The sequence below is a fragment of the Oncorhynchus mykiss genome, chromosome 15 (genome assembly GCF_057628025.1).
Source record: "Oncorhynchus mykiss isolate SJ-2025 chromosome 15, ASM5762802v1, whole genome shotgun sequence".
NCBI classification, from domain to species: domain Eukaryota; kingdom Metazoa; phylum Chordata; class Actinopteri; order Salmoniformes; family Salmonidae; genus Oncorhynchus; species Oncorhynchus mykiss.
In genome coordinates this window covers 43,914,014-43,940,381 of record NC_143036.1, presented here as the reverse complement: position 1 = coordinate 43,940,381, position 26,368 = coordinate 43,914,014, and the positions used below count along the sequence as shown (strand labels likewise).

Here is a 26,368-nt window from a genome sequence, read left to right as displayed (position 1 = left end):
AAAAGCGTATGCGAGCAAGGAGGCCTACAAACCTGACTCAGTTACACCAGCTCTGTCAGGAGGAATGGGCCAAAATTCACCCAATTTATTGTGGGAAGCTTGTGGAAAGCTACCCGAAACATTTGACCCAATTTAAACAATTTAAAGGCAATGCTCCCGAATACTAATTGAGTGTATGTAAACTTCGAACCCACTGGGAATGTGATGAAATAAATAAAAACTGAAATAAATCATTCTCTTTACTATTATTTTGACATTTCACATTCTTAAAATAAAGTGGTGATCCTAACTGACCGAAAACAGGGAACTATTACTAGGATTAAATGTCAGGAACTATTTGGCTAAGGTGTATGTAAACTTCTGACTTTCAACTGAAAAAAAAATTCCTGATGAAACTTTCCAGCATTAATATTAATTTCACATATAGTCCTTTGGGAAACGATCTTGTAAAACTAAAAGTTCAAAGTATTAGGCCATTGGGTTGACCACATTTGTCAATAAATCTTCACTAAACACATTTTGGTGTGTCAAGTACAGCATATTTCATTGTCTGCTGACTCTGTCCAATAACCCACATGGATTATCATGCATAATGTCATTGTGTTCATGATAATGTCTGAATGAGGACCATCCTGAGATGTTCATGTTAATATTGAATATATTCTGTCTGACCGAATGGCTGCCCGAAAGAGGATCCCATGGACGTCCAGAAGGTAGTATCACAAATACATTTCTCTTGCAATATTTATTTTTTATCCCTGTCTACAATGTTCTGTAAAATGCATCCCTAATGTTTTTTTAGTGTAAAATATTTCAGAAATTAGCCTGAGTGCCAGTATGTGCTGTCATAACACAGCAATGGAGTTGGCATTGGCAAGAGCACAAAACAATCTGGGACCATGTTAGATGAAAATGTCTGACATTGATATTTTGCATGAGAAGTCATTTATGCTAGTTTCAACCCTTTGAATAAACCTATGGTGAATATAGGCCTACCCCATGTGAAACTCTCACCAACTACACACTTCTATGCATAATACCAGGGCCACATAAATAGCCAAACGTGGAATGTTGCAGATACAAATGTCATGAATCGATCTGACACGATGTTTCTTGTACATGCTGTATTTCCATCTGAACGTCGCACAACGCTGTGTCCTGCTGAACGCAACGCGTTATTCATCTGGACAACTACAAAAATGGTATGGTGGACAGACTGGAATTGAAAATGTTGTTAAAGGCAGATCCCACACTACATTTCTAATGAGATGTGGGGGAATGCACTACAACCTCTAGGTAAACCCCACAACAGTGTGTTTGAATAAAGTGCAGGGAGTTATATAGCCTACAGGTGCAGTGATCAACTTGCAGGTCCTTTGGTAAATCAAAGTAGGCAGGTACACATACAGTTGATGAAGTACCTGAGAGAGACAGCTGTGTAGTGGACGGCGGATGTAGCGTGGAGTTCTGTGTTAGAGAGGAAGTGTGTTCGGCTCCTATTTGCTGTCACTTTGATCAGGCAGGCATGGATACCAAGATGGACCCAGACACAGCCAGAGGTAAGAAGGACCATCTGACCACATATCACTATTTATTTTAACCTGAAGGTTTTGGTGCATGGTTTCCTGTAACTAGAGTAAATAATCCTGGATATAGCACTTTCAATAGAAATGCTCTATTTAGCAGTCTTTTTTTAGTCCAGGACTAGGGTTGATCTGGGCTAGGGAAGCTGACTCATGTTTAGACAATATACACCTTATGAGTGATTAACAGACCATATAGGAACTGTACTGGTTGTTTTCCAATTATCTGCAAATTTCATACAGTTGACATTCATTTTAGTAACTAATAGAAGAGGTTGCACTTCTGGTGCACCACAATCATCTTGGTGCTATGGAATCGGTATCAATTAATTACATTTCCCCCAAAATACTTGATTCTGAACCAACGACATATCAGCTGTGGCTAGACGTTTCTGCCAGACTTCTGAAAACCCAACATTTCCTGTTCTTAATTACAATTTAGTTTACAATCTGTTGGTGTTTCAAAGTACATGTTGAGTAAGTCCAGTCCCTTTCTTCAGAAAATGTGCCTAATGTTTCATACCAGGAAGCAATCACTGTAATTTACTTTTTGATTAAACATGTTTGTGTTACCTGTTCCAGCTCCTTTCCTGGCTGAGTTCCCAAACAGCCAGTGGTCATTCTCACCGTGACATCACTGATGTCTCTTACGATTGCAATTTCCTTGTGTCTTTGCTGCAAAATAAAAAAAATGGTAAGTACAATGACTAAAAGTTTTGCTCTTACTGGGTCAGTTCAGTGAACACCCTTTATATCTTTGGTTGCAGGTCATTTGGTGCAAAATTAGAATATTTGGTACAAAATAGATGGCATCATGAGACAGGAAAATGATCTGGATATATTGAAGCAACAACTCAAGACATCAGTCAGGAAGTTAAAGCTTGGTCGCAAATGGGTCTTCCAAATGGACAATGACCCCAAGCATACTTCCAAAGTTGTGACAAAATGGCTTAAGGACAACAAAGTCAAGGTATTGGAGTGGCCATCACAAAACCCTGACCTCAATCCTATAGAGAATTTGTTGGCAGAACTGAAAAAGCGTGTGCAATCAAGGAGGCCTACAAACCTGACTCAGTTACACCAGCTCTGTCAGGGGGAATGGGCCAAAATTCACCGAACTTATTGTGGGAAGCTTGTGGAAGGCTCCCCAAAACGTTTGACCCAAGTTAAACAATTTAAAGGCAATGCTACCAAATACTAAATAAGTGTATGTAAACTTCTTACCCACTGAGAATGTGATGAATGAAACAAAAGCTTAATAAATCATTCTCTCTACAATTATTCTGTAATTTCATATTCTTAAAATAAAGTGGTGATCCCAACAGACCTAAGACAGGGACTTTTTACTATGATTAAATGTCAGGAATTGTGATAGTTTAAATGTATTTGACTAAAGGGTATGTAAACTTCCGACTTCAACTGTATATGCAACTTTACCGCGTGTTCACCCAACCCCAATCTGTCAGGATCCAGATAAATCATGGAAATGTCAGCACTGATCAGCTTTTCACTTTGACTGTGGTTAATGACTGTGTCAGTGGAGGGTTTGACCAGTTGGTTCAGGATGTTTTCAATTAATGAGATGTCTTAAATTAACACTTAACCAATATACAAATGGATGAGAGTTTGTATTACTTTGAATTCAGTGTACTCAAACTTGGCACAAGATACCTTTTGTATTCATGCTATAAGAAACATGACCATGCCATGGTGTTTTAGTTTTTCTTTATTTTCTACACATTTTATTTTACTCCATCAGAAGTTTTGCTTTTTAATTATCTCACGTAGTTGCTATGGGTATTGAAGGCTGGGGTAACTAGTAACCCTCCTTGCATTAGGCTTACATTTTAGGGCGGCATACTCAACATTGCTCACGGTTGCATCACCTGATTTACTGAGAATACTATACCTTTTTTACAGTGTTTCCGCAATATTCATGGCAGTAATGAAGCAATTTAACAATGACACCTTAAGAAATATTGGAAACAAGGGTTATCTAAACAATAGATAGACCATAAATACCTTAGAAACCATCTCTCTTTTACTTCATAGTTTACACCAACTCAGAATTCCTGACACAAAAGCGAGCCAAATAGAGAATGTGAAAGCGGGTGAGAATGTGAAAGAGGGTGAGTGCTTGCAGCCAAATTATGTTCAGTACATTGACATCCTCTGTTATAGTTGGCTATGATGACTTATACACAAATCGGTTTATCCCCCTTTGCAGTTGGAGAAAAGTCACCACCAACTCTCCAACTGTGGTGACAGGAGATCAAGGGGAAAACTATCCAGACCACATATATACGTTCAGGCTTACTTAGAAACACTGCATACAGTGCCTTCAGAAAGTATTCACACCCCTTGACTTTTTCCTCCACATTTTGTTGTGTTTACAGAATTCATTTAAAACAGATTAAATTGAGATGTTTTGTCACTGGCTACACACAATGTCAAAGTGGAATTATGTTTCTCAAATTTGACAAATTAATAAAAAACGAAAAGCTGAAGTGTCTTGAGTCAATAAGTATTCAACCCCTTTGTTATGGCAAGCCTACATTTTCAGGAGTAAAAATGTGCTTAACAAGTCACAAAAGTTTGCATGGACTTACTCTGTGTGCAATAGTGTTTAACATGATTGTTGAATGGCTACCTCATCTCAGTACCCCACATACATTATCTGTAACGTCCCTCAGTCGAGCATGGAAAGGCACCTACAGTATTGGTAGATGGGTAAAACATTTAAAAAGCAGACATTGAATATCCCCTTGAGCATGAAGCTATTAATTATACAGTACACCCAGTAACTACAAATATACAGCCGTCCTTCCTAACTCCGTTGCCAGAGAGGAAGGAAACCACTCAGTGATTTCACCATTTCACCAATAGCCCAATGGTGACTTTAAAACAGTTACAAAGTTTAATGGCTGTGATAGGAGAAAAACTGAGGATGGGATCAACAACATTGTAGTTACTCCAAAATACTAACCTACTTGACAGTGAAAAGAAGGAAGCATGTACAGAATACAAAATATTCCAAATCAATCAATTATATTTATAAAGCCCTTTTTACAAGAGATGTCACAAAGTGCTTATACAGAAAACCAGCTTAAAACCCCAAACAGCAAGTAATGCAGATGTAGAAGCACTTTGTGACATCCAAAACATGCATCCTGTTTGCAACCAGGCACTAAAGCAATGCTGTAGAAAATGTGGCAAAGCATTAACTTTTTGACCTGAATACAAATATACGTTTGGGGGAAAATACCTCTCTCCAGTACCACTCTCAATATTTTCCAGAATAATGGTGGTTGCATCATGTTACGGGTATGCTTACAATTGTAAAGGACAGGGGAGCTTTTCAGGATAAAAAATAAGCGGAATGGAGCTAAGCACAGGCAAAAATCCTAAAGGAAATCCTGGTTCAGTTAGCTTTCCACCAGACACTGGGAGATGAATTCACCTTCAACAGAACAATAACCTAAAACACAAGGCCAAATCTACACTGGAGGTGCTTACCAAGGAGACAGTAAATGTGGCCAAGTTATAGTTTTGACTTAAATCTACTTGACAATCTATGGCAAGACCTCAAAATGGTTGTCTAGTAATGATCAACAACCAATTTGACAGAGCTTGAAGAATTGAAAATAATAATAGTTACATGTTGTAAAGTGTGTAAAGCTCTTAGAGATTTACCCAGAAAGATTCACAGCTGTAATCGCTGCCAAAGATGCTTCTACAAAGTATTGACTCAGGGCGTGTGAATACTTAAATAAATTAGATATTTTGGTAAATGCTAAAATTTCCTCAAAACATGTTTTCACTTTGTCATTATGGGGTATTGTGTGTAGATGGTGAGAATCAAATCAATTTAATAAATGTTGAATTCAGGCTGTAAAAATAAAATATGGAAGGAATAAGTCAAGGGGTATGAATACTTCATGAACTGTAAAGGATGATTATCACATGTATATCGCCATCATATGATGTAATAATCATCCTTTACAGTTCTATGTTTTACTGCTACAATCAAATAGTGGCAGATACATTCCGGATAAACACATTGGTTTACGAGGTTTGATGTTGATTTGCAATGTAATTGATAGCATGTAATACATTGAAGTTGTTGGGGACGCTTTAATAATTATTCCCCATCGTTTTATTAGTGTCCACCAGAGGACGCCACTTCCTTGGAAATAAAATGCAAAACTGATTAAAAACTTTCGTGCGCGTGTATGCGTTCAACCTCTTCAACTAGCAATGATTCGAAATGTACGTGCACCCACATCCGCAATTGAAACTGTCCGGGGGAGTGTCACTGGCTAGAAGCACTTTCTTCCTGTTTCACTTCAACGAACTTGGGAGTTATTCCTTGTAATTGTGTGAATGTCGGGGAACATTAGCTCCACTAAAGTCATCCAACCGCTAGCGAGCTACTTGCCAGCTGCTTCTAGCAGGCGCTTACGAGCCCGGGCTACCTGAACCAGGTAGCTATAATGTTGATCATTTCCACTCAAAGACTTCCAGTTAGCAGCAGCTGGCTAGCTACTAACGTTAAGTTTGCTAGCCAGCTATTATGGGCAAAGGTTATGCGTTCGCTAGTATCTGTACAGCTCAAATGTATTGCTAACGCAAGGCAGTGAACCAAAGTGCTGACGACATCAGATGAATAGCTAACCTTACGTTGATTTCGAGTCTGCTTTTTTTCCGGTCTTGCTGAATATTTACTTGCGAAGATGACGGCGTGTCCATATGTACGGGCACACCCCCACCACTGTTTTGAGTGTTTTAGTTATGTGCCACGTTCTGAGTGTCGTGGCTAACGTTAACTACATATGGGTGGCTATATTGGTTTTGATTTTGGACCGTATTACTGTAACGTTATGCCTTTTATTTTGGACCTTGAGACCCTGTATTTTTTTCTGACAGTGTAATGAAAGTGTCCAGTGAACCTAACTGACTAGGTATTTGAACTGTATACGTAAAGCATATTGTAGTGTAAACTGTGACTGTTGAGACAAACTTGCTGTGTGGATTTGTGAGAAGTCTACTTCTAACTCGAAGTTCCATTACATTGCACTAGTCGTTGGTCGATGCGTCTTCTACCTACCATGCGGGGTTTGTTAAGAGCCCCGACGCTCGGTCGGACGCTTCGCTTGCGTGCGTCACGGAAGCATAAATAACTTATCGTTCATATCGGCGAGAAAATGTTTTTAAAAAACGTTACACCTTTTTTTTTTTTTTAATATATGGTTAGTGTTCCCATACCGCCATATATCCGCGTTATAGCGCGTGTTTGGAAGAAAGAGGGACTACCTGTGTTTACACATGTATGGGATTCTCGATACCCAATAGTCACTGAAAACTACTGTCTGCAGCAACTGTGATAAAGCCGGTTAAAACAAATTACAGTGTGTCTATTTTGCGTCTGTGAAATTATTTTGATGTGATATGAAAGTAATTGGGCTTAATGTCACTAGAACTGTATTGCAAATGAGAGTCAAATCAAATTGTATTTGTTACATGCGCCAAATACAACAGGTAAGCATTTCACTGTAAGGTCTAACTTACAATCCCTTAACCAAATCTAACAATTTTTTCAGAATGGCACAAATTCCCCGATATCAGGGTACTCATGTCAACATGTTTGCTTTCAGAGCATATTTGATCCCAAATTATAAGTTTAAAGAAATAAAAGTAACACAGAAATAAAAAGCAGTAGTAAAGTAATAATAGTGAGGCTATATACGGGGTACTGGTACAGAGTCAATGTGCGGGGTAATTGAGGTAATATGGACATGTAGGTGGAGTTATTAAAGTGACTATGCATAGATAATAACAGAGAGTAGCAGTGGCGTAAAGGAGGGGGGGGCAAAGCAAATAGTCTGGGTAGCCATTTGATTAGCTGTTCAGGAGTCTTATGGCTTGGGGGTAGAAGCTGTTTAGAAGCCCCCCAGTGATGTACTGGGCCGTACGCAATACCCTCTGTAGTGCCTTGCGGTCAGAGGCCAAGCAGTTGCCATACCAGGCAGTTATACAACCAGTCATATGTTCTGGATGGTGCAGCTGCAGAACCTTTTGAGGGTCTGAGGACCCATGCCAAATCTTTTGAGTCTCCTGAGGGGGAATAGGTTTGGTTGTGCCCTCTTCACGACTGTCTTGGTGTGCTTAGACCATGTTAGTTTGTTGGTGATGTGGACACCAAGGAACTTGAAGCTCTCAACCTGCTCCACTACAGCCCCGTCGATGAGAATAGGGGTGTGCTCGGTCCTCCTTTTCCTGTAGTTCACAATCATCTCCTCTGTCTTGATCACGTTGAGGGAGAGGTTGTTGTCCTGGCTAGAGGTCGACCAATTAATCGTCATGGCCTATTAATTAGGGCTGATTTCAAGTTTTCATAACAACCTATGTTGGTCTATGGTGGTCTGCTTGAAACATGTTGGTATTACAGACAGACAGGGAGAGGTTGAAAATGTCAGTGAAGACACTTGCCAGTTGGTCAGCGCATGCTCGGAGTACATGTCCTGATAATCTGTCTTGTCCTGCGGCCTTGTGAATGTTGACCTGTTTAAAGGTCTTATTTACATCGGCTGTGGCGGGCATGATCGTGCATTCGTCCGGCACAGCTGATGCTGTCATGCATGTTTCAGTGTTACTTGCCTCGAATCGAGAATGGAAGTAATTTAGCTCATCTGGTAGGCTTGTGTCACTGGGCAGCTCTCACCTGTGCTTCCCTTTGTAGTCTGTAATAGTTTGCAAGCCCTGCCACGGCGAGTGTCGGTGCTGATGTAGTATGATTCAATCTTAGTCCTGTATTGATGCTTTGCCAGCATTTAACATTTAGAAATGAGGTAAAACAGATTTAAGTTTCCCTGCATTAAAGTCCCCGGCCACTAGGAGCGCCTCCTCTGGATGAGCATTTTCCTGTTTGCTTATGGCGGTGTACAGCTCATTGAGTGAGTCTTAGTGCCAGCATCGGTCTGTGATGGTATGTAGATAGCTACGGAAAATACAGATAGTGTGGTCTACTGCTTATCGTGAGATACTCTAACTCAGGCGAGCAAAACCTTGAGACTTCCTTAGATATTGTGCACCAGCTGTTGTTTATAAATATACATAGACCTCCTGCCCTTGTCTTACTAGAGGCTGCTGTTCTATCCTGCCAATACAGTGTAAAACCCCACAGCTGTATGTTATTCATGTCGTCCAGCCAAACATAAGATATTACAGTCATTGATTTTTAGTTTCCAATGATTGCACGTTGGCCAATAGAACGGATGCTAGTGGGGGTTTACTCGCTTGCCTACGAATTCTCAGAAGGCAGCCTGACCTTCACCCCCTTTTTCTCTGTCTTCTCTTCACGCAAATGACTGGGATTTGGGCCTGTTCCCCGGAAAGCAGTATATCCTTCATGTCGGACTCATTAAAACCTGTTGTGACTAGGGGGCAGTATTTTAATTTTTTGGAAAAAAAACGTTCCCGTAGTAAACGGGATATTTTGTCAGGACAAGATGCTAGAATATGCATATAATTGACAGCTTAGGATAGAAAACACTCTAAAGTTTCCAAAACTGTAAAAATATTGTCTGTGAGTATAACAGAACTGATGTTGCAGGCGAAAGCCTGAGAAAAATCCAATCCGGAAGTTCCTCATGTTTTGAAACCGCTGCGTTCCTATGCGTCCCTATTGAGCAGTGAATGGGCTATCAACCAGATTACTCTTTCTCCGTATTCCCGAAGGTGTTTACAGCATTGTGACGTAGTTTTACACATTTATGTTGAAGAATACCCGTAAGCGGCTACATTGCGCAAGTGGTCACCTGATGCTCCCGGAGAGATTCTCGCGTAAAATAAAGAGGTAGCCATTACTCCAATCGGTCCTACTGAAAAAATAATTGTCCTGATGGATATATTATTGAATAGACATTTGAAAAACACCTTGAGGATTGATTATAAACAACGTTTGCCATGTTTCTGTCGATATTATGGAGCTAATTTGGAATATTTTTCGCCGTTTTCATGACTGCAATTTCCAGGCGAAAAATAATATTTTGGGGAAAAAGGAACATTTGCTATCTAACTGGGAGTCTCGCGAGTGAAAACATCCGAAGCTCATCAAAGGTAAACAATTTAATTTGATTGCTTTTCTGATTTCCGTGACCAAGTTACCTGCAGCTAGCTGGACAAAATGCTATGCTAGGCTATCGATAAACTTACACAAATACTTGTCTAGCTTTGGCTGTAAAGCATATTTTGAAAATCTGAAATGACAGGGTGTTTAGATGGAGTATTTGGCTGTTTTGGCTGCCAGAGCCAGTCTACCTGAAAATAACATAAGGCCGTTGTACTCTTAGCCTAGTTACGGTCCATCTTGGGCTACCCTGACCTACGCCTCAGAAAAAACATATAAATCCTATCGTAAATTCATGAGAGATTGAGGGTGTTGCCAAAGCCTAGTTAGTAGACCTCACCTTACTTACTGTATGGGTCTGTATGTGTTTATAAAGTGTCTTAGAGTAGGAGTGCTGATCTAGGATCTGTTTGACCTTTTAGATCATAATGAATATTGTAAAACAGGTGGTTTGCGTCCTGAATGCTGATTGGCTGAAAGCCATGGTATATCAGACCTGATTGGCTGAAAGCCATGGTATATCAGACCGTATACTACGTGTATGACAACAAATTACTTTTAACTGTTCTAATTGCGTTGCTAACTAGTTGATAATAGCAGTACGGCACCTCTGGGGTTTGTGGTATTTGGCCAATATACCACGGCTAATTGCTGTATCCAGGCACACTGTGTTGCAGCGTGCCTAATAACAGCTCTTAGCTGTGGTATATTGGGCATATATCACACTTCCTCTGGCCTTATTGCTTAAATATTGCATGGACAGTGGGACCTGATCCCAGATCAGCACTCCTGCTGAACGCCAAGGTAACTTGTCTAAATGACTATCGCCCCGAAGCACTCACAACTGTTGCAATGAAATGCTTTGAAAGGCTGGTCATGGCTCACATCAACACCTTTATCCCAGACCCTCTACACCCTCTCCCAATTTGCGTACCGCCCCAACAGATCCACAGATGATGCAATCTCTATTGCACTCCACACTGCCCTATCCCACCTGGACAAGAGGAACAACTATGTGAGAATGCTGTTCATTGACTACAGCTCAGCATTCAACACCGTAGTGCCCTCCAAGCTCATCACTAAAATAAGTACCCTGGGACTGAACACCTCCCTTTGCAACTGGATCCTGGACTTCCTGACGTCTTTTAGGCTGTGTTTTGTGTAGGCTTACCCTGGCGTGACGTTTTAATTACCATGTAAATCTCTCTCGGACAAGGTGACTTTTATCAATATTTTCGTCTCTATTTACCCTGATTCGAAAATACTAATTAGCGTCAATGTAGACATCATGCAAGACTACAAATCCCTGCAAGCTCCTGCATGTCATCTTTAGCTGGCACCGTGGCTAACAGTTATTGTGTCACTTTAAAACTTGCACATTTTCCCCTAACCCAAGTCCCCTCCAGTACTCCCTGTTCACCCACAACTGCGTGGCCGGGCACGACTCGAACACCATCATTAAGTTTGCCGACCACACGATGGTGGCAAGCCTGATCATTGATGACGATGTCAGCCTTAAGGGAGGAGGTCAGAGACACTGCCAGGACAACAACCTCTCCCTCGATGTCAGCAAGACCAAGGAGCTGATTGCGGACTACAGGAAACGGAGGGCCGAGCACGCCCCCATTCACATCGACTGGGCTGTAGTGTCCACATTACTAAGGATCTATCTTGGTCCACACACACCAACACAGTTGTGAAGAGGGAACTACAATGCCCCCTCCCCAGGAGGCTGAAAAGATTTGGCATGGACCCTCAGATCCTCAAAGTTTTACAGCTGCGCTATTGAGTGCATCTTGACTGGCTGCATCACCACTTGGTATGGCTACTGCTTGGCATCTGACCGCAAGGCTCTACAGAGGCTAGTGCGTATGGCCCAGTACATCACGGGCCAGGCTCCCTGCCATCCAGGACCTCTATACCAGGCAATGTCAAAGGAAGTCCCCAAAAAATTGTCAGACTCCAGCCACCCTAGTCATAGACTATTCGCTCTGCTATTGCATGGAAAGTCTGGAACCTACGGAACCTAAACAGCTTCTACCCCCAAGCCATAAAACTGCTAAACAGTTAGTTAAATAGTTAAACAACTAGCTACCCGGATTATCGGCATTGGCACTTTTTGCACTTTTGACTCCTCACCAATGCTGCTACTGTTTTTATCTGTCACTATTCCTAGTTATATGTACATATCTACCTCAATTACCTCATACCCATGCACATTGACTCGGTACAGGTACCCCATGTATATAGCCAAGTTATCGTTACTCATTGTGTATTTATTATTACATGTTTTACTTTTCTATTATTTCTCAATTTTTTTCTCTCTGTGTTGTTTGTAAGGGCCCGTGAGTAAGCATTTCACTGGTAGTCGACACCTGTTGTTTACGAGGCATGTGACAAATAACATTTTATGGGCCCTGGAGTGGAGACTACAGTTTGGCTTCCTTTGTTCATGTTTGGGAGATAGGATGTCACTCCATCAAGAACAGTGTTGCCAGCCTGTGCTCCTGCAGCTCTGACTGCGAACAAGCTCTGAATTAATGATGGGAGCCCTACTTCTGGTAGCCAAATTCAGCTGCCTGGTCTCCTTACTGACAAAAGTTTGAGGCAACCGCCATTCACTGCACATCTCTCATTTCAATTCCAGTGACATTGATTGAGCCCTATACGACGTTGGGCATCCCAACATAATACCGCCGCACCACTGCACTGTAACATCAGCACTTCAGGTGTTTTTCTTATAGCCTAGCTCTTCAACCCCTCTTACAGCTCTTTCTTCACTGCACCACCCCAGCCCTGGCTCATGCCCTTCAAATTTCTCTCAAGTTTGTCCCACTCAAACATACTCTGACTCTTTAGTCACTCACTCTGTTCATGGTCTTAGCTATTCAAAACCTCTACACTCCTTATTCTTTTATTTTTCTCCCCAAAACTCTTTAGTCTGGTCTGTCTTCCCTAACCCACTCTAAACATCTTAACGCTTAACACGTGTGTGTGTGTGTGTGTGTGTCCAGGTGGGGAGCCCATCTAAGAGTCGTTGTGTTTCCAGGTGTGGAGCATGTGGGCGTCCTGCTGTAACTGGTTATGTTTGGACACTGCCACGGTGGAGGAGAGCAACAGCCGCACGCGTCACCAGGCTTATACTAACTCAGGCTACAGCAACTACCCGTCGCCCCCACTCCCGGACCACACGTGCAAAGCCTGCGGAAGCCGCTTCGTCACCCTAGCCAGAAAGGTACCTAAAACCCTCTTAGCCCACCCTTTCCCAAATCCGGACTTTGAGATCTATAGCACTGCAGGTTTTTCATCCTCTGTAATCAGTGGTTGATTCAGACCTGGCCAATTAGAAATTGATCAACATTGATTAAAGGGATTTTGCAAGATTCTGGCAATTTATACTTACCAAGAGTCAGGTGAACGCATTGATAGCATTTGTATGTCTCTCTGTCCAGTATGAATGAAGTTAGGGTTAGTTTTGTGAGCCCATACTAAACTAGCGTTAGCACAATGACTAGAAGTCTACCTGAATAGATAGCTTGCAGAGAAAAGAGAACCAGCAATATGCCAGACCTCAAGGCTTGACTCTTGAGTATCCAGCTCTTAGATTTTCCCACAACTTTCAATACCTCTATTATCTGGTGGATGCATGAAAAGGGTGAAACTAATGCAATGGTTATGTACTTTTCTGTACCTGAACCGCCCTCAAGGCAAGATTTGAACAAGAAGAGCATGTATGCTTCTTGGTCTTCAATATCTAGGAGTCGTGTCTTTGGCATCATTGAAAGTGAAGACTTATTTTATCAAATCAATTATTAGTACATGATTAAAACGAATCGTGTAAATGTAATTAACTAGGAAGTCGGGGCACCAAGGAAAATCTTCAGATTACAAAGTTATAATTTTCCTAATATAACTCTTCAGATATTTCAATATCTGATCAATTAGTCTTCTTTTTAATGAATTATTATTTACCTCACGTCCGTCTCATTTCAAACATCGTAAATTGTTTGTTATCTGCACAAACCCAGCCTTTACTATAAATCATCCATATACCATTTGGCTTAATCATTTATTTACTAACTAACTAAATAATCACAGAAATGCATAAGCAAACAAACATTAGATCTGTTACTAACAAATGATAGGGAAGATTCTCTAGTGGGCCAAGCCGATATGATGGCTTGGTGGACAAAGGGAATTGGGTGTGGAAGCGGAAAAGACCAGAGGGATCATTACACACAGTACTAATATAATTATATTAGTTGAAATGCTAATCCTTTGCACATGAACGCTCACTCATTTGGGAATAACTGCAATCAATTATATATATTTACGCCCATGTTTTGTGATCTTTTCTGTTGGAATCCGGTCCGTCTGCTGGAGAGTCAGTTCATCCTTGTCTCTTTCTCTCTCTCAGCTTTCCTGAAGATCAGTCTTTCATGGTTAGAATGGATACTTCAGAGTACCATTCAGAAATGTTCTCATAGCATAGATGTTTCGGCAGTTGTCTGTCTTTGCATCCCAGGTTGATGTAATTTCTGGCTGCAGACTAGTAATTAGTATCTAAGATTTGCTCTTATTCTGTAGGGATCGATAGTCTCAGAGTTGAACCATTTCCAGCTGTGTAGCCAATGCTCCACGTAGTATGGTTAGGAATTCAATAACTATTCGCAATCACAGCTCACGCTGTAGGTTTGCTTAGTCTAAATTCAAACTTGTGCCACCTCAGTTTCCACCGAGGTACGCGTGGTCCCAACTATTCGCAATCACAGCTCACACTGTGGATTTCCTCAGTCTTAAGAGGATTTTCTTAGGATGCCTGATCATGTCGCCTGATCATGTCGCCTGATCATGTCTGTGCTCACGGGGGCGGGCCAATGACTTAGTTAAACTTTAAAGGGAATACAATTCTCTCACATTCAAGGTTTAACATCACATTACATAATTTCATAAATAGTTTCATCTTTACTCATTCATTTTATACAATTAATTAAATGCAAACCCCATAATTGAGAAATGTACACATTCAGAGATATAGTTATGTGTGTTTCCTGTCCTCTGAGGTCACCAAATGAAACACACTTATCATACCCATCCTTTAAGTGTCTACGGACCATTCCCACCTCCTCACAAGTGGACATTTTGTTTCATTTTCCCATTTTGGGGATTTAGGAGTTTGGCCACGTGAAATCGTTTGTTCACTCTGTGGTCTCTCTCCATACTGCATGGCCAAGAGAGAGAGAGTCTCCTCCAGGAATTTATGACCTGAGATAACAGAACCTGGGTGTAGGAGAGAGGGGGAAGCCAAAATCTATACCCAAAAAGGGCCACGTCATGACAGGCATTACGTTGTCAGTGTCAGGTCGGAGCATAATCTGGGACAAATTTTAAAAGGAACTCTTCTGGTCCAGTAATGTACTGGTTTGTGAAAGTTGAATTTTTACGGCCAGGGAGGGAAAATAAGCTAGCAGACACATGATTGACAGTCATTGTGTGTCGGTCTCCTCTCCCCCGCAGCATGTCTGCATGGACTGCAAGAATAACTACTGCGGCAGGTGTTCGGCCCAGCTTGAGCCCCGTCCTCGCCTTTGCCACACCTGCCAGCGGTTCCACGGCACACTTTTCGATCGCACCGAGCTGATGAAGCTCAAGGTGAAGGACCTGCGCGACTACCTCCACCTGCACGAGGTCTCAACGCAGATGTGCCGTGAGAAAGAGGAACTTGTGGAGCTGGTCCTGGGACAGCAGACACAGTCACTCTCTGGCCCAATCGTAAACCCTCTGACCCAAACCGCCACCCAGCATGAGACAACTCCTCCTCCAGCACACCCCACCACCACCACACCCTCTACACACCCCGAATCCACCTCCACAGACCATGCCCCTTCACAGCTGCCACCCACTCAGGAGGACAGTCAGGTGAGGCCCGAACCCAGGAGAACCCGCCATACCACCCCTTACTCCTGTTTCTGTCAACCATTAATTTACAGTTTTGTCCATAACCTCACCTTTTGTGTTGCGTAGCAATAGCTTGAGAATGGATAACTAACCTTCGGTGTGGCTTCTCCTAGTTAGAGTATGGCTAACTCTAGCTTGCTAATGTAGTGTTTTGGGTGTGTGGTGGGTTTCTGCTCGTAGACCGTGTCTGTGTTGGTGTCCTCGGGTCTTGAGGAGCCACTGGACACTGAGGGAGATACAGAGCTGCAGGGAGAGCAAGAGCTGCAGGTACTACAGACTGACCCTGATCTTGAAAGCGTTGCCATTGTTAGGGCCAGGAGTTGTTCCTGGTTGGGTCACATGGTGAAGAAAAACTCTTGGCCCTAGCCATGGTACTACTATAGCAGCGATGGGCTTCCTCTCATTAGTTCTGGGCTTGTATTCATAAAGCATCTCAGCGTAGGAGTGCTGATCTAGGATCAGCTCCCCCCTGATTCATTAGTCTAAAATACAAAACAATAGCTGATTTTTAGATCAGCACTTGATTTTATTTGATGTTAAAATGCATAAAAATGTTACACCAAGCAACAGATACATACAGTGCCTTGCGAAAGTATTCGGCCCCCTTGAACTTTGCGACCTTTTGCCACATTTCAGGCTTCAAACATAAAGATATAAAACTGTATTTTTTTGTGAAGAATCAACAACAAGTGGGACACAATCATGAAGTGGAACGACAATTATTGGATATTTCAAACTTTTTTAACAAATCAAAAACTGAAAAATTGGGCGTGCAAAATTATTCAGCCCCTTTACTTTCAGTGCAGCAAACTCTCTCCAGAAGTTCAGTGAGGATCTCTGAATGATCCAATGTTGACCTAAATGGCTAATGATGATAAATACAATCCACCTGTGTGTAATCAAGTCTCCGTATAAATGCACCTGCACTGTGATAGTCTCAGAGGTCCGTTAAAAGCGCATCATGAAGAACAAGGAACACACCAGGCAGGTCCGAGATACTGTTGTGAAGAAGTTTAAAGCCGGATTTGGATACAAAAAGATTTCCCAAGCTTTAAACATCCCAAGGAGCACTGTGCAAGCGATAATATTGAAATGGAAGGAGTATCAGACCACTGCAAATCTACCAAGACCTGGCCGTCCCTCCAAACCTTCAGCTCATACAAGGAGAAGACTGATCAGAGATGCAGCCAAGAGGCCCATGATCACTCTGGATGAACTGCAGAGATCTACAGCTGAGGTGGGAGACTCTGTCCATAGGACAACAATCAGTCGTATATTGCACAAATCTGGCCTTTATGGAAGAGTGGCAAGAAGAAAGCCATTTCTTAAAGATATCCATAAAAAGTGTCGTTTAAAGTTTGCCACAAGCCACCTGGGAGACACACCAAACATGTGGAAGAAGGTGCTCTGGTCAGATGAAACCAAAATGGAACTTTTTGGCAACAATGCAAAACGTTATGTTTGGCGTAAAAGCAACACAGCTAAACACACCATCCCCACTGTCAAACATGGTGGTGGCAGCATCATGGTTTGGGCCTGCTTTTCTTCAGCAGGGACAGGGAAGGAAGATGGTTAAAATTGATGGGAAGATGGATGGAGCCAAATACAGGACCATTCTGGAAGAAAACCTGATGGAGTCTGCAAAAGACCTGAGACTGGGATGGAGATTTGTCTTCCAACAAGACAATAATCCAAAACATAAAGCAAAATCTACAATGGAATGGTTCAAAAATAAACATATCCAGGTGTTAGAATGGCCAAGTCAAAGTCCATACCTGAGGGGTTTACACTTGGCTCTCAACATTAACCATGCCTTGTAGAAGTGTTTGAATCTAAGACTGGTGGTCCTTTTATCTAGAAATGTGTCTTTTCTGGTCAGAAATGTGATTTTCTGGTTGACCTAGTCAATTACTTTCTGCCCTATGCTTACCTCTGTCAGGAATCTCGCCACTTCACAACCTAAGTATTTCACACTTCTTGGCTCCTACTCTGAGACACTTCATGAATACAGGTCCTGAGCTCAGGTGGGTCTCAGAACCTGCTTAGGTTGCTAGATAGTTTTTTTGTTGTTGTTATGTGCGCCCTACACAGAATGAGAGCAAACTTTATGTGGAACAGGCCTATGACATGTACCAGATTTGACCTCCATTGATGCAAGAGGTGTTTTAACTATGATGGCCATAATCTGATTTGGCAGGAAGTTCTTAAGGCTAGCCTTCTGAGAAAAGGTAACGTTTTTTTACTACGACTTATGTTAATTAAATATTAACTAAATTAAGCAAGTTGACCTTTTTTAGCAAATCTGCACATTTCACATTTTCTTATGTTACAGCCTTATTCTAAAATGTATTAAATTATATATTTTTTCCTCATCAATCTACACACAATACCCAATAATGACAATGTGAAAACAGTTTTTTTTAAATGTTTGCAAATGTATTAAAAAAAAATAAAAACACATACCGTATTTACTTAAGTATTCATTCCTTTACTAAAAGACTCAAAACTGAGCTCAAGTCCATCCTGTTTCCATTGATCATCCTTGAGATGTTTCTACAACTTGATTGGAGGTCACCTGTGGTAAATTAAATATTTTGGATATGATTTTGGAAAGGCACACACCTGTCTATGCAAGGTCCCAAAGTTGACAGTGCATGTCAGATCGAAAACCAAGCCATGAGGTTGAAGGAATTGTCCGTAGAGCTCCAAGACAGGATTGTGTCGAGGCACAGATCTGGGGAAGGTACTAAAACATTTCTACACCATTGAACGTCCCCAAGAACACAGTGGCCTCCATCATTCTTAAAAGGAAGATGTTTGGAACCACCAAGACCCTTCCTAGAGCTGGTCGCCCGGCCAAACTGAGCAATCAAGGGAGAAGGGCCTTGGTCAGGGAGGTGACCAAGAACCTGATGGTCACTCTGACAGAGCTCCACAGTTCCTTCCAGAAGGACAACCATCTCTGCAGAACTCCATCAATCAGGCCTTTAAGGTAGAGTGGCCAGACGGAAGCCACTCCACAGTAAAAGGCACATTACAGCCCACTTGGAGTTTGCCAAAAGTCACCTAAAGAATCTCAGACCATGAGAAACAAGATTCTCTGGTCTGATGAAAGCAAGATTGAATTCTTTGACCTGAATACCAAGCGTCACGTCTGGAGGAAACCTGGCACTACGGTGAAGCATGGTTATGGCAGCATCATGCTGTGGGGATGTTTTTCAGCGGTAGGGACTGGGAGACTAGTCAGGATTGAGGGGAAGATGAACAGAGCAAAGTACAGAGAGATCCTTGATGAAAACCTGCTCCAGTGTGCTCAGAACCTCGGAATGGGGGTGACGGTTCACCCTCCCAACAGGACAATGATCCTAAGCACACAGCCAAGACAACGCAGGAGTGGCTTCGGGACAAGTCTCTAAATGTCCTTGAGTGGCCCAGCCAGAGCCAATAAGACTTGAGGCTGTAATCACTGCCAAAGGTGCTTCTACAAAGTACTGAGTAAAGGGTCTGAATACTTGTGATGTTTGCGTTTAAAAAAAAAAAATGTATATGTATACATTTGCAAAAACTTCTAAAACCCTCTTTTTGCTTTGTCATCATTGGGTATTGTGTGTAGATTGATGAGGGGGAAAAAATATTTGAATCCTTTTTAGAATAAGGCTATAACGAAATGTGGAAGAAGTCGAGGGGCTTTTTCCAAATGCTGAATGCACTGTATATCTATTTTTCAATGATTGGTTGAAAATACAATTATCAATATAAAAAAAGTATTCCTTGTAACTATCCAGGATAATAAAGGAAAAGGAGCATTCAGTATCTACATAGATTTGAGTTTATTTTTGAGTCAAACTGGCTTACTTTTTGGCGTAGAAGCCTACTCAATATACTTAGTTTAATCATACTGTAGGACATACGGCTAGTGACTGTTTTAGACCTTCCAGTGCCTTTGTGCTCAGACAGAGTCCCATTGTAAAGCCGTGTGTTATTGTTTGATGGCTGGCTGCCCATGTCTGCATGGTGTGTCCCATTATTCACCTGTCTGTCAGAATGTTCCCCTTGTAGTTGAGCAGTAATATATTCTTATCCCCACTGATGGATATCAGCTTTGGCATGTAATGTGGCGGTTTGTCATTCCCTGCACTGTCTGTGAAAGCCCCATGTGACTGACACGGTTCCTCTTAAAACAGTTTGGGTTGGGATAGCTAAACAAGATAGTTAGTGTTGTCACGCGATGACACTAGTTGTTGACCTAGAGATAGATCTCAAAGAACCATAATCAATCTTGTGCTATAGGTTCTAGCCCTGTATTCATAAAGCGTCTCAGAGCAGGAGTGCTGATCTATGATCAGTTTCAGTGCGGCTTGGCAGGGTCGTGTTTCAGAGGACGCACGGCTCTCGACCTTCGCCTCTCACGAGTAAGTGCTGGAGTTGCAGCGATGGGAGAAGACTACAAATTTTGATATCATGAAAAAGGGGTAAAAGGCTAAACTGATACTAGATCAGCACTTTGTGAATATGGGCCCTATTGCCAGTTAGTGGATCCCTTTAATCAATCATTCTGACATTCATACATGATGGCTGTCAATGTGATGTGATTGTTCACGATTTTTGTCTGACCTTAGAAAATCAGGAATAGCCTACAATTTGTGTCATTCCGTTCTGTAACCTTTTTCACCAGATGTTCTGTTATACCAATCATCAAGTACTGGGGCCCGTTCAGGCGGGTGCAACGTACTGAACATTGCTGTTAAAATGTCATCGAGCTGACTTGATACCATACTCTTAGATGCACGTGTTAGTTATAGATCAATGCATGTCTGTTTTACAGGTACTTAACACAATGTATCTGAACGTTCCACAACATTTTTCCCTATTGAACGCAACCTTGATTTGTTGTGCTGTTGCTCAGTCCTCAGACACAGAGGAGGTGCTGGTGCCAGGCCGCAGGGCGTCGCTGTCCGACCTGGCCGTGGCAGAGGACATCGAGGCCCTCAGCGTCCGGCAGCTCAAGGAGATCCTGGCCCGTAACTTTGTCAACTACAAGGGCTGCTGCGAAAAGTGGGAGCTAATGGAGAGGGTCACCCGCCTCTACCACGACCAGAAGGACCTCCAGAATCATCTGGGTAAAGGAGGTTTTACCTGCAATATTTGTGATAAATGGTTGTTTTCATTACCGGCATCATAGTTGAACTGGGAATCAAACAGGACGTAACTTGGAGGGATCTAGTACGAAACAGAGAGGAATATACCTGAATTTGTCCAATAAATAACTCTTGTTTTTGTTGAAGAAAAACAATTATGTTGGAAAACGGTTTGCACGAATAAATACACCCCAGATAGTAACTTGTTCTGGATAAGTGTCTGCTAAATTACTCAAATGTAAAGGAGGCACCTATTTGGACTGTTTTCACTTAGCTAGGTTGAAGCCAATTGAATCCTGTGAGATATTTTACACCTGTATGACCACCAACACTTTCCCAATCGATTAGTGAATAACACCTACTGTATGTCTGAACGGCCCATTGGGCAGGATCCTGTGTCTCTAGTGTGAGACAGCTTAATGTACAAGTAGACCCCTGGACAGGAGGCTAGTGTATCGCTAGGCCTTAACGCAAATACTTCTCCCAAATGCTGAGTGCCAAGCAGAGAGACATCGGGTAAATTTTATAGCCTATGACTCGGGCGGGGATTGAACCTTCCAATCTCAGGGCGAACACTCTAACCACAAGGCCACTGAGCTGGTTATGAATTTGTGGATATGGTAGAGGTATACCTTCTAAGTCAGCGAACATCTTGGCCACTCAGATGAACCTGATAATTAAAGGAGAAGTTAGCTTTTTTACAACCAAATCTCTATTTTTGATATAAATGTTATAGAAGGGCCCAGGCACTTTTTGAGATTTCACTTGTTTTTGAGAAACTTACCCCAACCAGCGATTCACTTCCTCACCCTCGCTGTGCAGTACTAGGGGCTCTGAAAAACATGAACAAATGTTCCAATAACACCCAAATACGTCCTTTTAGAAACAGCAACGCAATGATGCAGTTCATTAGATGTCCGTTTTGTGTGACTCAAGCTGTTTCCCCTATCCATCTGTTCCATTTTCCGTGTAGCTTGCTGCTAGAATAGACAGAGAGGTATCACTCGAGTCGCAAATGGAATATAGCATTGCAGATAATGTTCGGAATGACACAATTTTATGTGTACAACATCTAAAGACTTGCATCATTATACTGAGAGATTTTCAGTTTCTAAAAGGACGTATTTGGGTGTTTCTGGAGCTTTTGTTTGTTTTCAGAGCCCCTGTACTGCACAACGAGGATGAAGAAGGGATTTTCTGGTTGGGGTAAGTATGAAAAATGAGTGTCTGGGCCCTTCTATAAAATGCCTTTTGCTTTAAAAATAGAGATTGTCCTCTAAATTTAAACAATGTACTCAAACAAGGGAATATGGTGAGACCCTATTACAATTCAATAATGGAGGTCTGGTATGAGACTGCGTTTGGGGATGTCACATAAGACATTCAGTACATACAGTCCCCGCCACAGTGAATGAATGTCAATAACATTTGCTGAATCCCTAACCAGTGTCGTCCCTTAGTCCTCGATTTGCTCGTTCACGCACGCCTCCGCCATATTCACAGGTGTCCCAAAACTGAGGGAAAATTTAGGGGGTAGGGGCTAATTATATTACATATATAATTATTAGACCCTCCGATACCCACTTCAACCGAGGCAGCAACACTGCAGGCACCATGGCGAAGTGCTATCCCAACCCGCACAGCAATATATTTGAGGTTTTCACAACTTCATAAAAAGTCATGGAAAGGCATCTAATGATATGGCTAATGATATGTCTGATTTCAAGGCTTGACACATGCAACAAATGAAATACCTCTCGAATGAAATGTTTTACTGTTACTAAGGTTCACATCTAGTAAAACAACTGGTAATTTCTTAATTTTAATATCTTGCTTATTACATTTTTAAAAATGAATTGCATCATTCAAGGACATTTTTAACATGCTTTTTTTCCTTTTTCCCCTCCAGTTTCAAGTACAAACGACGGCACAGGTGAGTTTCTTTTCTCTCCGTGCTTCATGCAATACAAAGCTCCCCAATGATCAGCTATAGGTATTATAGCTCTCTCTGGTTAAGCTAATATTTAATGAGGTGTGTGTGTGTAATGGTGTTTTGTCCCTTGTTTCTTTCTCCCAGACCCCAGCGGTACCCCTGGCCAGGAGGAGAACCTGTGTAAGATCTGCATGGACTCTCCCATTGACTGTGTCCTGCTGGAGTGTGGCCACATGGTCACCTGCACCAAGTGTGGCAAGCGGATGAACGAGTGCCCCGTCTGCAGGCAGTATGTGGTGCGGGCCGTTCACGTCTTTAGATCCTGAGACCCAAGCCTTGGGAACCCCACCCCCACCTCCTGTAAAAAACAAGGGACTTCCTTCTTGTGGCCTTACCACCCATAGACTAGACGAGGGGTATTAAACTCTTACCCTATGGGGTCCGGAGCCAGCTGGTTTTCTGTTCTACCTGATACTTAATTGCACCTACCTGGTATCCAAGGTCTAAATCAGTCTGAGATTTAGAGGGGAACCATTTAAAAAAGCAGTGGAACTGGCTTTGAGATCCAGAGGTGAGTTTAAGGGGACTAGACTAACCACCTCTCCCTCCAGATCTCCACTGCTCAGATGGTCCTTGAGACCCTGAGTAGTGGTTCCTCCTGTTGGAGGGACGAACAGGTGAGGTGAACCTCATTATCCCTTTGATAAACCACACAAACCCAATGACTGGACATGGGCACTTCCTACTGTTATTGACTGGACTTCTATAGCTCATATCTCCAAGCTGATAAGGATATGTCTTATTATTAGAATAAGAGAGCGCCTGTATTAAACAGGCAATACCATATTTATTTATTTTTCCTTTGGCGACCTGCATATAAACACAAAAATTCCAAAGATTTTGCTGAGTTACAGTTCATATAAATAAATTGGTCTACTGAAATAAATTCATTGGGCCCTAAACCATAGATTTCAAATTACTGGGAAGGGGCGCCGCCATGGGTTGGCATAGGCCCACCCGATGGAGAGCAAGGCCCAGCCAATCAGAATGAGTTTGTCCCCATCAAGGGCTTTATTACAGACAGAAATACTCCTCAAATGTTAGTGGCCTTTTATTGTCCCCAGCACAAGGTGCGCCTGTGTATTGATCATGCTGTATAATCAGCTTCTTGATATGCCACACCTGTCAGGTGGATGGATTAGTTTGAAAAAGGCAAAAATGCTCACCCTCAGGGATGTAAACAAATTTATGCACACACTTTGAGAGAACATTTCTGGGATCTTTTAATCAGCTCATGAAACATGGGACCAACACGAAACATGTTGCGCTTATATTTTTGTTCAGTGTATATATAAGCCCCAAGTGCTCTTAATAATGGATTAGATTGATGTAACTGTTAAGAGTTGAACCCCAGTAAAAGGGAAAGCATTTACATTAGTGGTTCAGCTGAGAACACATCCATAGGATTTCCCTATGTGTCTTGTCGTTACTCTGCGCTTAGCAAAGCAGGAACCCCCTGTGGTGGTATAGTGTAAAAGCCAACCCATAGACACTGCATACATTGTTTATCAATGAAGCAAAGCTGGCAGATGTTCACTCAATCCCTCTGCTGTAGAATCTGGTGGACACGCAGTTTTAGTGCTTACGTTTTACCCTGGTCTCAGATCTGTTTGCTGTATAGCCAACTCCTATGGTTATTGTCACGTCAAACCGAGAGTTCCCTGAAGGAGAGGCCCTTTTCCCACTGCAAACGGCACTATCTGCCATACTTTGTAGAAAGACACTACGGGGGCCGTACACCAACACACCACAAGGAGAGATGACCGCGAAGGTGACGAGGGACAGAGAGGTCCTGACCAGCGCAACAAACCACAAAGGCAGAACTACTACCAGAGGCTTCCGACCAAGGGTTTTGCATGACATCGACCATAGGACCTGCATGGTTATACAGCACAAACCGATCTGGGGACCAGGCTACTTATGCTGACAGTGGAAGAGGATCAGTGGTCCTTCACTATTCCAACTATATACAAGTGCTTTATCCTTCCAATACTCAACTGCTCATTGTATTTTTCAGCATCAACATTGACCAAAGGCCTTTACACTTGCTATTGTATTTGTATTTTTTTTAATAAACCAAAATAAACCATGTCAGAATAGCCTGGTGTTCAGCTAAATCTAGTCGTGCATAAGCATATAATTCACTAGTTGTGCACTATATGCATTGTCATGACACACATACATAAAAGATGAGTTGTCGAAAGCACAAGCAGATCTTTGGCATTGCCCAAGATGAAAGTTAAAACTCTTAAAGACATATCATCCGTTTGGCTAGCCAAGTACCTTAACTCCACAATGAGACTATCGTTTTTTAAACTAACCTCCGACTCTTTTGAGTTGCTATGAGGTCGATAATTTTTAAAATCATTAAACCCTTACCGTGTACCTATGTTTGTCCTCTGTTGCATGCCTTTCATTGTTTGCTGAATACTTTTTAATAAAACCAAATACAACAACTGACTTTCCTTTTTGAGATTCAATTGGCACATGCGTCATCACGCTGAGTTGCCATCTTAGAGCAACAGCAATGTGGAAACAGTCGGTGGTTGAATTTGATTAACGTTTTATAAAAAATGTACACAAAGGGATTTACACAAAGGCATGTAACAACAGACAAACATGTACATGGTAAGAGGTTAAATAATTGAAAAAAAAATTGAAGTATCAACTGCATAGTAGGAGGTTCATTTAAACTAGTCTGCGCTCAACTGGATGAAATCATTGTGGAGTTGAGGAACTTGGCAACCGTATGGCATGAGTCTAAAGGCTCAACAATGGCGAAAGTATCTTGAACAATCCATTGTCCATTATCAGCTATAGGTAGTATAACTCTCCGATTAATGACAGGTAGTTGAGTGTTTTTGCATACTCCGGTGCTAAACCTCCAGTGCCTCCCATCCCAGCTGAACATAATGAAAGATTGTTTGACTCTTAATAAGTGGCCTTCAAAAACCAGCACCTTTACTCATGACAGTGAGCACACACTGTACTTTAGAAAATAATGCAGCTTTGTGAAATCGTGTGCTTGCTCGGTTAGATGGAAAATGTGTATTGTCGAGATGATAGAGCTGTGTACATTGCACTAAGCTACATTAAAAAAATGTAGCTTTGTATTGAATAAGTAAGGAGTCTGGAATTGAGATGGCGCCCTTGTGTCCCAAATTCTACCCTATCCCCCATATAGTGCACTATATAGGGGATAGGGTGCCATTTGGGACACCTGCATTGTATGATGAAAGGAAGTGTACTTGACGTATTTTTCTTTCTGATAAATGAGGCGTTTTAATATATATTTACTTGACCATTGTTAGATTTTTAGGTTTAGATTATATTTCTAGCGACTGCAAAATAAAGAATTTATAAATACCATTGAAATTATGGACCTTGAATTTACCAATGTGACTGTTGTCTTTATTTTCCACCAGATCTCTTAACAGCATTTTAGCCAAACAGTCTATTTTCTAAACTGCTTAGATACATCTCTGAAAGACTCTTAAGTATAAAAACTACCTAATACGTTTGTGTGCATTATTCTGACATTTTTTCTGATAAAAACATTTCCACATTG

The 26,368-nt window shown here is 41.8% G+C and overlaps 1 protein-coding gene across 7 annotated transcripts; it reads left to right on the top strand.

Moving 5' to 3' along the window:
* Positions 1-1,447: 1,447 nt before the first annotated feature.
* Positions 1,448-26,193, top strand: LOC110490066 (E3 ubiquitin-protein ligase rififylin). Of its 7 annotated transcripts, none has more exons than XM_090199094.1 (7): positions 1,448-1,559; positions 12,726-12,946; positions 15,229-15,630; positions 15,850-15,936; positions 20,576-20,789; positions 22,717-22,740; positions 22,885-26,193. In XM_090199094.1, exons 2-7 carry the CDS (start codon positions 12,770-12,772, stop codon positions 23,064-23,066), a joined length of 1,086 nt encoding a protein of 361 aa, XP_090055220.1. In that variant the 5' UTR covers positions 1,448-1,559; positions 12,726-12,769; the 3' UTR covers positions 23,067-26,193. The 7 variants fall into 7 exon arrangements, with proteins under 7 accessions (XP_090055220.1, XP_090055223.1, XP_090055222.1 ...); XM_021563202.3 differs by lacking the exon at positions 1,448-1,559 and adding an exon at positions 5,824-6,067 and having other exon boundaries at positions 12,761-12,946; XM_021563203.3 differs by lacking the exon at positions 1,448-1,559 and adding an exon at positions 5,865-6,067.
* The last annotated feature ends 175 nt before the right edge of the window (positions 26,194-26,368 follow it).

Excerpts from the sequence above, each read along its gene's own strand:
- LOC110490066 (XM_090199094.1), top strand. The coding sequence starts at position 12,770 with ATGTGGGCGTCCTGCTGTAACTGGTTATGTTTGGACACTGCCACGGTG. Across the intron at positions 15,631-15,849 it reads CCACTCAGGAGGACAGTCAG|ACCGTGTCTGTGTTGGTGTC; the intron begins GTGAGGCCCGAA and ends TTCTGCTCGTAG. Across the intron at positions 22,741-22,884 it reads AAGTACAAACGACGGCACAG|ACCCCAGCGGTACCCCTGGC; the intron begins GTGAGTTTCTTT and ends TCTTTCTCCCAG.